The 14,547-nt window shown below is 49.3% G+C and overlaps 5 protein-coding genes across 5 annotated transcripts; 2 read left to right on the forward strand and 3 right to left on the reverse strand.

Moving 5' to 3' along the window:
* Positions 1-747: 747 nt before the first annotated feature.
* Positions 748-2,391, forward strand: J7337_009351 (uncharacterized protein; the record flags this gene model as incomplete). The annotated part of the gene is made up of 1 exon (XM_044826950.1): positions 748-2,391. The coding sequence occupies one exon, from the start codon at positions 748-750 to the stop codon at positions 2,389-2,391; it is 1,644 nt and encodes a 547-aa protein (XP_044677544.1).
* Positions 2,392-2,412: 21 nt separating this feature from the next.
* J7337_009352 (uncharacterized protein) lies at positions 2,413-3,290 on the reverse strand (the record flags this gene model as incomplete). Its single annotated transcript, XM_044826951.1, has 2 exons — positions 2,413-2,417; positions 2,648-3,290. 2 exons carry the CDS (start codon positions 3,288-3,290, stop codon positions 2,413-2,415), a joined length of 648 nt encoding a protein of 215 aa, XP_044677545.1.
* Positions 3,291-5,232: 1,942 nt separating this feature from the next.
* On the forward strand, positions 5,233-9,862 carry J7337_009353 (uncharacterized protein; the record flags this gene model as incomplete). The annotated part of the gene is made up of 4 exons (XM_044826952.1): positions 5,233-5,542; positions 5,585-6,657; positions 6,701-8,242; positions 8,285-9,862. The coding sequence occupies 4 exons, from the start codon at positions 5,233-5,235 to the stop codon at positions 9,860-9,862; spliced, it is 4,503 nt and encodes a 1,500-aa protein (XP_044677546.1).
* A 247-nt stretch (positions 9,863-10,109) lies between these two features.
* On the reverse strand, positions 10,110-12,303 carry J7337_009354 (uncharacterized protein; the record flags this gene model as incomplete). The annotated part of the gene is made up of 4 exons (XM_044826953.1): positions 10,110-11,289; positions 11,335-12,013; positions 12,061-12,255; positions 12,300-12,303. 4 exons carry the CDS (start codon positions 12,301-12,303, stop codon positions 10,110-10,112), a joined length of 2,058 nt encoding a protein of 685 aa, XP_044677547.1.
* A 266-nt stretch (positions 12,304-12,569) lies between these two features.
* Positions 12,570-13,362, reverse strand: J7337_009355 (uncharacterized protein; the record flags this gene model as incomplete). Its single annotated transcript, XM_044826954.1, has 2 exons — positions 12,570-12,940; positions 12,987-13,362. The coding sequence occupies 2 exons, from the start codon at positions 13,360-13,362 to the stop codon at positions 12,570-12,572; spliced, it is 747 nt and encodes a 248-aa protein (XP_044677548.1).
* Between the last annotated feature and the right edge of the window lie 1,185 nt (positions 13,363-14,547).

The following is a 14,547-nucleotide window of genomic DNA, read 5'->3' on the forward strand; positions in this document are numbered from 1 at the left end:
AGGGGTTGACTTTATGCGCCTGAATGAGGCTCTTTTTTATTATTAACAAAGAAGCTATTGCTTTTTGATAAGAGATGAGAAAGACTGTTATTCCGAGTGACTGATTTGCTGACATGTATGAGCTGATTACTGACTGTTGAGTCTATGACTGACAGCTGCCGACACCTGGCAATGAGGGACAGACAATTCGACCCTGATTAGACAAGTGGTTCTTGAATCATCGCGTTCTCAAATAAACACGTGTGAGTTATAGATTTCCACAGGGTTGTTAATTGCCTGTCTCGATTGTCTTGGTCCCTGATTGTCTGCCATCTTTGCGTCCTTCATTCACACACTTCAAAACACTTTCTTATCCTCTTCTCACTCATTCTTGATACACACTTTGCTTTCATCGCTTACGCTAAGAGCTACAGACGCGATACTTGGATCTCAGACTTTTTTATCTTCACTTTATTACTGGCTTGCTCTCGACCAGGGAAAGGCAAGAAAACTTGAGACCCTCATCCAAAGTGATGAAGAACTTGGGCAGTCTAGTCTAAGTTAGGGGAGCATCTACTGAGTTTATTTGGCAACCTCTTCTAAAGCCTCATGTTTGCTTGCTCTCCGAAGCGACCTCACAATCTCGACGCCTCCTCAATACTCAACCTCGACACCACCATCATGGAACATCTCAACAACTCCACACCTCCGCTCCGAGGAAGACAATAGGATGATCTCTCTTGGGGTGTGAAGTGGATTATCCTCCGTATGTTCAGCAACAACAACCGTTTCGCAAAAGTCACCAGTCTCATCTTGCATCTCAGCAACCAACAGGTCAAGGACTTTATGGAGATTTACCTCCGTGAATATTACAGTTGGCGGATCTGGCAAGAGTGTGTTGAGAAGATACCTCACGTTGACCTACTTGAACATGCTCTTGAGCAGAGACAGACTGTCCAAGAGCTTCTACGTGAACATCGTCCTCCTCTCTGCACTGACAATGTTCCGGACCAAGACAAACAAAAAGGCGTCGAGTTTCTGCAGGGATTGAGGATCGCTGGTGCAGTTGAGGAGTTTTTGGAGTATACAGAGAATGGCCTGCTTGACTTTCTTCGACTGGATATCGAGTGGGAGTTCCTCCAGGATGCTATCGACAAGCAACAGATGCTGGGTTCGTTGGAGCTTGGCTGGCTTGACACAGAGAAAGTCGGGCGGCTCATGGCTCAGTTTTCCGCTGCTGAATCATCTACGGGCCCATTCCGGTATCCTGAGCTGGGAGATCCCTTCTTGGGCACTATTAAGAGAAGACTTACACCTCCCCCGGCAGATACCACTGACGAAGACGTTATGATGAAAGATGACGGCTACGATTCAGACGCGACACATGATGCATCTGAAGACATGGAGGAGAATGACAAGCCAGGCGACAAAGGAAAACAGCCAGCAGGTTCTGAACAACAAGATGATCAAGCTACTAAAGATACCCGCCCCTTGACATCCCTCATCCCAGGACCGCTAGGTGAAGTGCCTCTTCCATATCAACAACACATCTTACAGTTGGCTTCTCAGAGATACTACCACCAAGCCTACACCCATCTAAAAGGAAAAGCAGTGTCTACTCTTGTAGAGGAAGAAAGACCACCATACCCGCCAGCCTCGGCGTATTGTCCTACAGGGTTTCACTACCTGGCAAAGCAGAAGCAGGTCCGTGGGCTTATCGGGCCCCAAGGCGGAATTAGATCAATGCATCGAGGTGAAGTTGAGCATGGAGAGGGATCTGCGAGACAGGAGGCGAAAGGGAATGCTTCACTGGCTGCTGGAAGGGTGCCTGGTGCGCCTCGACTTTCTCGAAGGGGTTTGGAGAATCGGACAATTTTGACATCTAATTTCGAGGATGAGTTTCTGAATGACCTAAGATATGACTATGTAATGAATCAGCGTCAGAGGCCAGTGTATTTGGAAGAGGTCCCGAAGGACGACATGGAACAAGAAGAACAGTATGCGTCCTTCACTCCCGCCCCTGACGAAGAACCTTTGTCATTCATCCGAGCAAGTGGTTCAACACTCCAACCGAATCAACACTCTGCGCCCACAATCCTAGGCCACAAAGCCCCTACCAACAACTCTACACCATCTGAACAACTTCGCCAGATGCTCGACGCCAACTGGTCAGGCTTTCTCAAAAAGAAGGGAAGCAAATCAACGGCAAACTCAGTCACCCGGCAGAGAACCCAAGACATCGAGAGCGAAGTGGAAGCTGATCCCATGACCATGCCGATCGATGTGCCGGAGCCAGAGAACGATGGTGATTACAACCCGAAGAAGAAGAAGAAGACGACGCCCAAGAAATCTGGACGAGGAAGACCGCGAAAGGCTAGCCTCAAGAAGAGGGAGAGTGAGGGGAGGATCTAGTGGGTGTTGGCACTGTCGAGATTAGGCTGGTAGTGATAAAAGGGAACAGGAGAGGGAGGTGGAGGTGGTGGAGGAGCGAGATGGGAAGCGGGAGCGGGAGAGGGAGCGGGAGAGGGAGCATAAGCCATAAAGGGGGCCGGGGGCACAGGAGGTTGCTGATACACGGGACCAGCAGCCTGAGAGTAATAACCCCCCGGCCCGGCTGGAGGGTAAAACACCGAGGTTGTCTGTGACAGAATTTGGCCGCAATTTTCACAAAATTGATTCTGGCCATAAAGTTGGCCAGGCTGGGTAGCCGCTGTCCCACTAGCCATCATAGCAGCCGCTTCAGCAGCTGCCTGAAAATCTCGCTGTTGTCTCAACTCCGCCATCCTCTCCCGGTCCCATTGCCTCTGCTGCTGGTTTGCAGAGAGGCGCTTAGGCGGTTTGCCGACGCCGTTGGGGACACGCTTGGGGCCCTGTTGCTTTGGCACCCTCTTGGCAGCAGCCCGGCGCTGCTTGGGTCGAGGTACCCCGATGAGCTCAGGAGCGAGACTCTCATCAGGGACGTTATTGACGACCATGTCTGGGACAAGAGGGGCTGGAGGAGCCGTCGTCTGAGACTCTATGCCTCCAGTCACAACAGGAGGGACAGGAATGGGCAGAGCAAGGCCGTGGGAGTGGGAAGGGGATGAGGGAGGGAGGGTGGGAAGGGGAGGACCCCAGAGACTTTGATCCTCTGGACTCTCATCCAATGAGTCAGGACCTTGCACCGCTTGCTCAGCCTGCTGTGCTTCGTACAGGCTAGTGTCCTGCTCCGCATTCGCCACTTCATTTACCTCCGGAAGATCGTTGAGCAAATGGTACCACTCATTTTCGATCTCACGCTCAGAAGAAGAGAAAGGTGTGGGTGTCGACATCTTGTTTAAGTTGTAGTAGGCTTGTCGGTATTATAGTGATGTGTGAAAGAGTAGAGAGTTGGAGAGATTACCACAGGACAAGAGTTGACGGGGACGGGGATTCTTATAGTTTGGATAACAATAATACCCGCTTCATTCAGTTCGAGCCCTAAGATGGTGCTTAGACTTGGAATCGGAGTTATTACTGGTAGAGACGGGAGTACATGGACATCAAAAAACTAAAATATGGGAAGAACACAGAGATATGCGTCACTTGCCTCACGGAGAGCCGCCGAGAATCATAATCTATCTATTCGTTCACGATGAAAACTCTCTGGTTGAGTCACTAATGGAAGTATAAAGGGGACAAGACAAGGGAGACCAAATGTATTGGGGCGGTTTTCTAATGGTATTAGGACCGCACTGAGCCCTTGCCCTGAGCCAGAAGTGGAAAGATACTTTGTGAGCGAGTTATTTGACGAAGGTATAAGTTCGTCGCTGCAATTTCTTGCGTCAAGCAGATGGAAGAAAGTTTTCACAGGGGCAAAGAGTCTCTGGTGTGAGCCTCATGTGCCAATGATAGCTTGTATATTACCGAGGTGACACTGTGCGAGCGAGATGTTTGATGAGGGCATAAACTCTAGGCTGCAAGCTCTTGCGTCAAGCAGATGGGGAGAATGAGTTCGCTCGGGGGCAAAGAGTCTCCTGTGTGAGCCTCATATGCGAATGATGGCTTGCTCAATCCGCCCCAAATATCAGGGGTTGGTCTCCTATCATTATTTTGTTTGATAAAAGCATGGCATTGATGAAAAAAAAGAGAACTACAGAAATCTACAATCATTAGGAAACATATCAGAAACTTGTAGAAATGAGCGGAAAGCAGAATATATCGACTCAGATCGATTCAGCAGGTCATGTAGTAAGGCACTGCCGAGGGTGCGGCTCAGCTGCAGTCGGCATGTCGAAAAACTACTGGTAGCCAATAACGTTAGAAACATTTCCGTCTAAACTCAATACTAGGAAGCCAATCAGAAGTTCTGAGGCTGTGCCGATGTTTTTGCGTTAATTTCCAAACTGAACTTTCGTTAAACCATCTATTGGCCTCGCTTTGGCCACTGAGCAGGAATGTGACTTTTTTGCCTCGCCACCACGTCAGAACGCACAGCATGATATAAAGTTTCCTACTGAGTGGAGACTTAGTTTGGCGTGAGCACATTTTATGGATCGCGAGATGGTTCTACGAACTTTCTTGATGTCAGCAATTCACCGTGAAGAATCGGTCTGTTCACACATGCGATTTTAAACTTAACCTTGGCTGATGAGGCTAAGGAGTGCCTGGGAGAGGCGGACGGAAGAACGGAAGCACACTCGACTGGGGGCTTGTCGACCCTTGAAGGAAATGGGCTGCAGATATTGGGGGAAGCTGAGATTGTTTACAGCGAGATATCTGGGCCGGGGTTTTCGCATTACAGGGAATGTAGTTGCTATTCCCAACGTGATGAGGTCGGTCCGTGCCGACATGCAGGACATCGGTCAGGCACAAAACCTTAACTGAGTACCCTGTATGTAAATCGATAACTGAATAAAATTGCTTAGAAGGATCGCGATGTGCTTGACGTGCGGGATTGTGTGTTTGATTCTGCGAAGCAGTGTCAGCCTGTGTGTTGTTCTGCTTGTCTCTAGGATTGTGGTTAGTTGAAGACTGGGTAGTACAGTAGAAACAAAACGGCGTGATTGAGAGTTGCGGGCTCTTGTTGTTACACTGATGCAAGCATCCGCGCAAACTGCATCCCTCAGTAGCCTCCACCTCAAGGCACCTTCCACCCACGACAATCCTTTTCTTGTCTCTGTCACCGTAATCATCAGTATAAAGTGCTTCTTCTCTTCTTTTGATCGCTCTCGCAACGCGAATGTTTGCAATATCTCTGTCTTCACCCTGACCAGTCGCTCTCCACGCTTCAACATGTCGGACCATGAGTACATCGACACTGACGACGAAGACGACCGATATCGCCTGATCGTGAACCCTTCCAAGCCTCGAAAGTTGACGGAAAAGAAGCTCCGAGACCAAGCTGCTCTACAAGCGCACATAGAAAAGACACAGAGAGACGCCGCGAGGAGTGCTGTCCCTTTCAGCGATCCCAATAAACAGTCCCTCGCCCAGCTAATGAACCAGAACGAGAGCCACAAGATTATCGCGTCGCCCCGAGAATACCAGATTGAACTGTTCGAGCGCGCCAAAGAGAGAAACCTCCTCGTGGTATTGCCTACTGGTATGTTGACGAACTATAATCGGGGGTGTGCTAACAGTGCAGGTACTGGCAAAACACTCATCTCCGCCTTGCTGCTGCGACATCACCTCGAACAGGAGCTTGAAGCGCGGGCCGTCGGAAAACCCAAGAAAGTCGCCTTTTTCCTTGTGGAAAAGGTCGCCCTCTGTGTTCAGCAACATGCCGTCCTCAGCTGCAACCTCGGAGCCCACCCCGTCACCAAGTTCGTGGGCAACATGAAAGGCATGGCCAAGACCAAAGAATACTGGGATGAGAAGTTTGGCGAAAACATGGTTGTGGTCTGCACTGCCCAGATCCTCCTCGACTGCCTCACGTGCGGCTTCATCACCATGTCCCGAATAAACCTCCTCATCTTCGACGAGGCACACCACACCAAGAAGAAGCACCCATATGCTCGTATCATGGATGGGTATTATCGCAAACTCGAAGGCGAGAAACCTCGAATCCTGGGAATGACTGCTTCGCCGGTGGATTCGCGAACCAGGGACGTGAAAGACACTGCCCTAGAGCTTGAGAGGTCGCTTGACAGCCAGATCGCCACCATTTCGGATGAGGTGCTGATGGAGACCATGCAACGACAGAAACAAACAGAAGAGACTGTCAACTACCGTAGGCTTGAGGCTCCCGATGATACAAAGACGCGTCTTTGGGGCCAGATCTTTGCACTGGTTTCTCGCAACGAACAGTTCAAGTTGTCGCTAGAGTTTACAAAAGAGGCCTCGTCAGTCCTCGGTACTTGGTGCGCGGACCGTTATTGGGAGCTTGCCATGACAGATCTCGAGACTGAACGGCTCGCAGCCAGAACAAGTCGGGAATTCATTGGAGACATCGCCGTTACAAGGGCAGATCAGGCAACAGAGGCCGTCCGACGTGTCCAGGCAATTGTTCGAGCTCACACATTTGGTGCGGTCAACCCAAATTCTGAAGGTCTCTCGGCCAAGGTCAGAAGTCTCCACGAGATCTTGGTGCACGCTTTCACGATTGATGGCACCAAACGTTGCATTGTTTTTGTCGAGAAACGATACACAGCCCGTTTACTTGCGGATCTCTATAGCCAGCCTTCCATGAGGATCCCAGGAATGAACGCTGCATACATGGTAAGTATTAACCTTCCGCATTTGACTCTGCTAACAATTTCAGGTCGGCTGTCAATCAATTAGTTCGAGCTTCGGCACCATGTCGTTTCGAGACCAAGTCCTGGCACTCCACGAATTCAAGCACGGCAACACCAACTGCCTTTTCACAACACCAGTCGCAGAAGAGGGGATCGATGTTCCAGATTGCGACCTTGTTATTCGCTTCGATCTCTACAACTCCGTCATCCAGTATCTGCAATCCAAAGGACGCGCCCGACAAGCACGCTCTCGATATATCACCATGATGGAGGAGGGCAACCTGATACATATTCGAAGTGCGAAGCAAGCCTTAAGAGATTCACAGGCCCTGGAGAAGTTCTGTCTTTCGCTTTCTGCTGACCGAAAACTTCATGATGATTTGATAGATGAAAACATGGAGATGATGGTTGAGCGCATGCAGCATCAAGTGTACGAGATACCCCCGACAGGCGCACGCCTTACGTTTCCTGCCAGTCTCGAAATTCTGTCCAGATTTGCTTCTCACTTGTCAACTGACAGCTACTCCAAAGTCGAATACCAAGTACAGAAGGCAGGCGATCGATATCTGGCCGACGTGGTAATGCCATCCGAGTCCCCGGTCAACTTTATAAAGGGCACGCAGCAGCGTAGCAAATTGATGGCCAAGTGTTCTGCAGCATTCGAAGCCTGCAAGATACTGATCAGAGACAAACACATTGACGGCAATCTTCAGCCGACATTCAAGAAAAAGGTTCACGCTATGCGGAACGCACGGCTGGCTGTCAGTTCAAACAAGAAAGCTGACTACGACATGCGATTACGGCCAGAGATTTGGACTAGACGAGGAGAGTGGACCGAATGCTTTGCGACTACAATCACCATCAAGGACGGGGGTGCCCTTAGAAAGGTAATGACCGGAAAGTCGCTGATACTTCTCTCGCGCAAGCCAATCCCAAAGCTGCCAGATGTTCCTTTGTTCTTTGGCAATGGACACTCTTCTATCGCTGAATTGACGCCTGTCCAAGAGTCTCTTCAACTCGACCCTGAAGAAGTGGACGGATTGACCAAGTTCACCCATCGTGTATTCGCCGATGTGTTCAGCAAAGAATACGATACCCCGTCCGACCAATATCCATACCTCCTCGCACCTTGCGCTGACAATCCTCAGCCGGATGCTCGATCACACATTGACTGGGATGTGGTCAATCTTGTGAAGGAGAACGAGGTGCTCGACTGGGAGAATGCGCCAGAAGACTTCTTCATCAACAAGTTTGTGACTGATCCATATGATGGAGGTCGCAAGCTTGTCATCAAAGGTATCGACAAAACGAAGAAGCCATCCGATCCTACACCCGAGGGAGTCCCCGAATCAAGAAGCAGAGCTTACAAGTCTGTGGAGCCGACAATCATGCAATATAGTAACAGTCTGTATTTTAAATCTCGCCAAAAGGTGAAGTGGCGGGAGGACCAGCCTGTTGTCAAGGCGGAGTTGCTTTCTCTACGACGGAACCTTTTGGATGAGTTTGAGGTTGACGAAAATGTCAACATGGAGTGTTTCATTATTCTAGAACCTCTCAATGTGTCTCCTGTAAGTTAGATCCCTGCCTCGATGCTTGTCTAATTTTTCCAGCTACCCATTGAAGTGGTTTCTATGGCCATGGCATTTCCAGCAATCATTCACCGAATAGATTCCGTCCTCATTGTCTTGGATGCATGCAATCTTCTTCGCCTCGAGATTCCACCGGAACTGGCACTAGAGGCAATGACCAAAGACAGCGACAACTCTGGAGAACATGACACAGAACAGATCAATTTCCAAACAGGCATGGGCGACAATTACGAACGATTAGAATTCCTCGGTGACTGTTTTCTCAAGATGGCTACCACTATCTCAATCTACACACTCATGCCTGATGGAAATGAGTGTAAATACCACGTCGAGCGCATGCTTCTCATTTGCAACCAAAACCTCTTCAATCATGCGGTTGATCGCAAACTTCAAGAGTTTGTACGATCCAAAGCATTCGACAGACGAACGTGGTATCCCGATCTTCCACTCAAGAAAGGAAAGGCACCGAAAACTTCGATGAAGCATAATCTGGCCGACAAGACGGTTGCCGATGTGTGTGAGGCTCTCATTGGAGCGGCATATCTCACAAGCAAGGATAGCAACATGGATCTGGCTGTTAAAGCCGTGACGCGAATGACCAAGTCCAAGAACCACAGGATGAAGGCTTTCAAGGATTACTATAAAGCCTACAAAGTTCCTGAGTGGCAGGAGGGTAATGCATCGGCCTCCCAGCGCAGCCTTGTACAAAAGGTGGCACAAGCGACAGGATACCGGTTCAGGTCTGCACAATTGGTCCAGAGTGCCTTTAAACATCCTTCATGGCCATATGAGTCTGTGCCAGATTATCAACGCCTCGAATTTCTGGGCGATTCACTTCTTGACATGGCCATCGTCGATTATCTCTACCGAAATTTCCCCAGGGCAGACCCTCAGTGGCTGACGGAGCACAAGATGGCCATGGTGTCGAACCAGTTTCTGGGCTGTCTTTGTGTAAAGCTTGGCCTGCACCCATGCCTACTCTCCAGCACATCGACCCTCCTCAGCCAGATTCGCGATTATGTCGTGGAACTTGAGGTTGCTGAAGAAAATGCCCGCAAGGAAGCAGAGGAAGAGGGGACTCCCATGCGCAAGGACTTCTGGCTAAAGGTAGATTCACCACCGAAAGCTTACGCCGATGTGATTGAAGCTCTTGTTGGAGCCATGTTTGTCGATTCAAAGTACAAGTTCTCGGTCGTCGAGACTTTCTTCACCAGGTTCATCCAGCCATATTTCCAGGACATGAGACTCTACGACACTTTTGCGAACAAACACCCAGTCACTTTTCTGTCCAAGAAAATGCATCAGGAACTCGGTTGCACAAACTGGCGCATCAGCGCAGAGGCTGTACCATGTAGTGCAGACCAAGGCATGGCGGCGCTGAAGGATACGGAAATGTGCGCTGTGTTTATGGTGCATCAAAAGGTTATCGCGGATGACACATCTGAGAGTGGACGATATTCCAAGCAGCGCGCTGCATCGAAGGCGCTCAAGATACTTGATTCGTTTGGGGAGGATGTTGAGGCGGCGAAGAGGTTTCTGGGGTGTGATTGTCAGCTTGGAGGGGGGGATGTTGAGGTTGATCATGGAACAGCTGTTTGAGCTGGAGTCGGTATTAGAATTGAGGATATTGCTTAGACATAAAGCGTGTTACAGCGTTAGAAGCGTAGACAAAGATTATAGAGCAATCAAAAGCGTTACGTTGATAGATTGTTCCTTCGAGTGTATGGTTGAGGCAGACATGACTGAGCAAGCTTCGTCTCTGCGTTGACCATAGACAAGGTAACATACCTCATATCCAGGATCCATAGATAACCAAACCTCCCCCTATGTCAAATGCACCCATCCATCACTGTTTGACTTTCCCAGGTACAATACTAGAAAGTCCCCGTCTATCAGGCATGACATACCCATCCCTCGCCTCAACACTCCCCCAAAGCTGCGGTGAGTAATACACAAACGGCAGCTCCTCAAACGCCAAAACCGAGTTACCCTTGATGCACTCCTCAAACCCCATCCCCTTCCGCCCCGCAAGCGCAATTTGTACCTGCTGCACCCAGAACATAGCCTGCGTCAAACCAGTCCACTTCGCAATCTCCAGCGCCGTCGACGAAGCCAGCGAAGCATCACCGCGCTTTTTGCTAGTCATAGTAGATTTCGTCTTTTCTGTTAGGCGGTTGAATAGGAATGTTATGAGGCTCGCGTGGCTGGCGATGTTGAGTTCAGACTCGGGGATGAGTTTTGCTTCGTCGATGAGGATGGCTGCTTGGAAGTCTAGATCTTCTGATGGTGGAAGGTGTGCATTTGTTGAGCGGCTGTTTGTAGCGTTTATCATTTGTGAGACAGCGAGGTCTTTTCTTGCTTGGGAGGGTAGGTTGAAGATATTAGGGAGGGGTTTCTTGTCTGGGTTGACGAATGCCATTCTAGCGGGGATGCTCTCCCATGTTGATTGGGAGTAGTACTGCTTCCACTCATCACCATTGATATCGAAGAGGGATTTGAACGCCTCGTAAGTGGTGAATTGCTTTTCGGACGATTCAACTTCCAGAGAACGGGTGTAAGCGTGGATGATCTGAATCCAGAAATACGCTTGTGTCTCTGAATACGGAGGAACCGAAGAATCCACCGCTCTCAAACGCATCGTCGAAGACTGTAATGCTTCAAGAGCCTGTTTGACAATCCCTCCGCGTCTAAGCTTCGACGAAAAAGTCTTTTGAACCACCGAAAACGCAAACCGTGGCAGTCTATCAACATCATGTACAACTTTCTCTTGCGCAGGCGTATAAGTGACCTGTTTAATCGTCGGAAGAGGCTGTAAATCCGGTAGACTGTAATTAGCCCGAGCCAGCGGTGAGAACAGCAGGTCTTTGGAGTAGTGTGCTCTCCAGAGGTTGGAGTTCATGAGATGAGGTGCTGAGAAGACGATGTCGGCGTAGGCTTCTCGCGAGGGGAATATGCCGGGGTGGGAGCGTGCTTGGTATTCTATTGCAGCGACTTGAATTTGATGAAGCCAGAATATCGTCATTGTTCTAAAGAGTTAGTTATTGGTGATAAGGAGTGGATGGGTGACTTACTTGTGCGCAGTGTTGCGAAATCTCTCGGGATTACCCTCCCGTAGCCGATTCAAATGCTTCATAAACTCATCGGCACACTCCAGCAATCCTACTCCTTTACCGAAACAATCGTGCATGATGAAGAAGCCTGCTCTTAGATGAGTGTAATGATCCCACGCCTCTAAACTCCCATCTAGAAACGACTCCCAGAACGTGTTTGCATCAACACTCTGAGCATTAGCCGTTCTAATCTTATTCCGAAGCTCCTCTTCACCTGGTCCCTTCTCCCTCATCTCAATCTCAGCTTTCGTATCCTTCACTGCATTCTTCGGTTTAAGGGTCTTTCGTATCTCATCCATGACATTATTAACCTGACAGCCCCCAAGGGCACTTAGACCAGGAGTGTCCAAGATCCTTATATCGAGCTTATCAGCATATGGTTTAATCTCAGCTTCAATCTTGTCTTTTAAATCTTTTACGACTTTGGGTCGTTCTTCTTCAGAGAGGAGATCCTGCTTGTTGAAAACGATAAACATGTGTTTTGCTTCGTATTCAAGCATCATGTTCAATCCCATGCGGAGATACTCGAGCGAGAACTCAACGCGCTCGGCGTCTTCTGTGTCTGTGCAGCTTTGAATAAAGATTAGGAAGCGATCTTGGGTCATGTAGTGTCGTATAAGAGGACGAATAGCATCGCAGCCTAGACTGTTAGTTAGTACAGAACTCAGTCTACAGAGGATAACTTACCCCCAACGTCCCAGAGGGTGACTTTCTCTCCATCGGGATAGTCTATAGTCTCGACGTTGAATCCAATTGTCGGAAGGGTCTGTACGGCTTCTTTGAGCTTGAGTCTGTAGAGCAATGTCGTTTTGCCGGAGGCGTCATTGCCTAGAACGAGGCCGACGTGCTCACGGCCTCCCCCCAAGAGCCAACTTGCGATACCTGAGCTGTTAGCTTGCGACTATCACTGTTTTTGTAAGACTTACGCATGATGTTTATGATTGAATTGAACTGAAGATTGGCCAGAAAGTGAATGAATCTGCTGTTTTATATGGTGCTAAAGGTCGCTGCCTTGAAGTGGGGAGCTGAGATTAGACGTGGCTTCAAGAATCTGCCTTGTTCTTCAGCTTCTCAAAATAACTAGGCCAAGTGTCCACAGCCCCTCAACTTCTACTCCAACAACGATACAATTCTCTAGTCTTCGCGAGAAGAATAAACTATTATTCAATTCCAGTCCAACGTCTTGGGTATTAATCCTAATCCATAGACCCAGCAAGCGCAACAGCACTAAACCTCAAATCCCCACCCTCCCTCTCCAAAAACTTCAGCGCTCCCAGCGCCAAACCCTTGGGACTCAGCACATCCTCGTTATCCTCCAGATCCCCCCGTCGAAGAGGTCCTTTTCTTCGCCCGTCGAGTTCCCACAGTCCGCCGTCTGTGCCCTTGGCGAAGCATACGTAGTGTAGCTCCACGTCGTCTTCTGCAGCGGGGGCGGGCGTGTCGCCTTGTGTAGCGGCTTCTTTATGCGCTGTCGCGAGATCAGGTGTTGTCTCGAGGACTTTTGCGCGGCCATGGGGATCGAGAGGGATACTCTTCTTGATCAGCACATCAAGCGTAGAATCCTCCTCTGCCAAACATTAGCTCCCATCCACACCCTCAAGTGAAAAACGTACCGATGAAACTTCTAGCATTTCCATTGCAGACAGCGTGTAGCAAACCCATCAGTCCACAGGCATTCCTAATTGTCTGCGGCCACCAGAGCACCGGCTCCGTATCCCCCTTGCCCTTGTACTCGTCGGCCAGGCTATCCTCGGCCATGCGGTGACTCTCGTACACGGCGCTGACGGGGAACACGAGGAGGAGAGCGAGCGCGGGGCGGGGTATGAAGGCGAGGAGGTCAGGGTCGGTGAGGGAGTAGACGTCGTGCATTGCGAGGGCGTTTGAGACGCCGAGTTTGTGGATGAGGGTTGTCATGAGCTCGGGGTTTGCTTCGAGGGGGATGAAGGCCGGGCGGGAGTCGGAGGGGTTGGGGTCTGTTGTTGAAGACATTTTGGCGGTTTCTGATGAGGAATGTGAGGTTGTGATGATGTTTGAGTGAGTTGGTGATTGTTGAGGTGGTGATGATGGAGGAAGAAATGCCCCACGCTGAGTTGGCGGGGTGGTTTACTGATGACGTCGCCTGAACACTCACTAAGGTAGCCTTACAGCGTATCCTCGGCATACGCCCATACAAACAGTTTCAGGACTTACGAAAGAAGCAAATTTTATGAAACACCCTTCAGCTACAACATGGGCATTATAGAACGTCACAGACGAGCACACCGAGTTTACTGTACGTACAGTTGTAGGGTAACCATCACCAGACCGAGTTTATCTCTCACTCATTTAATGACATTTTAGTCCCTCCAATCCCACCAAAGACACAGACAATCATCATCAGCCTTGACCGCAGATCCCATTCTCCTACTATTTTCCTAGTCTCTTGATCAGCGCTGCCATATTTAGTCTGCTGCTAGTTTGATTGTGTCACCTCAACGCGAGAAACAGATCCGAAACGATCTATAGTTACATGGGTCGCTGCAAGTAAAAAAGCAAAGTGACATGTAACCCTTCTGTTATAGCAATCCAGGTTTATAGAAACATAAACATCAATAACACCATCACTTCGACTGGTGATTTACATCTGTCACATCTTTTGCTCGTTGATAAAGGGTTTGTCCCACGTGCACAGAGATAAAAGATAAAAGATCACAAATTGGCCCCAACGCGCGGAACCGGACTCACACTAAAGATACTAACAAGACAAGTCAAGGATTGAGATCTTCTCGTACAATGTGACGCTCGCTCACCGCGAATAGTCCGTCAATTTCTCCGTCCGTGTCCGTACGACAAAGGACATCTCACAAAGACTCCAGTTACCCAAACACAAAAGGTAGCAATTTGATACAAACAGGTAACCAGCGCGTATATACACAGGGAACACGGCAATTTAATAGACGAGGCCATCATCAAACTCAATAAAATCAGCAGCGGCCCGTCCCCAGTTAACCCGTGGGAGTATCGATGCAACGTGGACAAGGAAGGCTATTGTGATGTTGGACCCAATGACTCGGATGCCGACATTACATTTCTGTCTCGGACAATGCGATACTACAGCGTAATTATGCGCGTTGGGGAATGGATCTGTGAGTTCGCCTATATCTCCTTGCATCGTTTGTCCAAGACCATGACTCG

Source organism: Fusarium musae, chromosome 7 (genome assembly GCF_019915245.1).
Source record: "Fusarium musae strain F31 chromosome 7, whole genome shotgun sequence".
Classification (NCBI taxonomy): Eukaryota; Fungi; Ascomycota; class Sordariomycetes; order Hypocreales; family Nectriaceae; genus Fusarium; species Fusarium musae.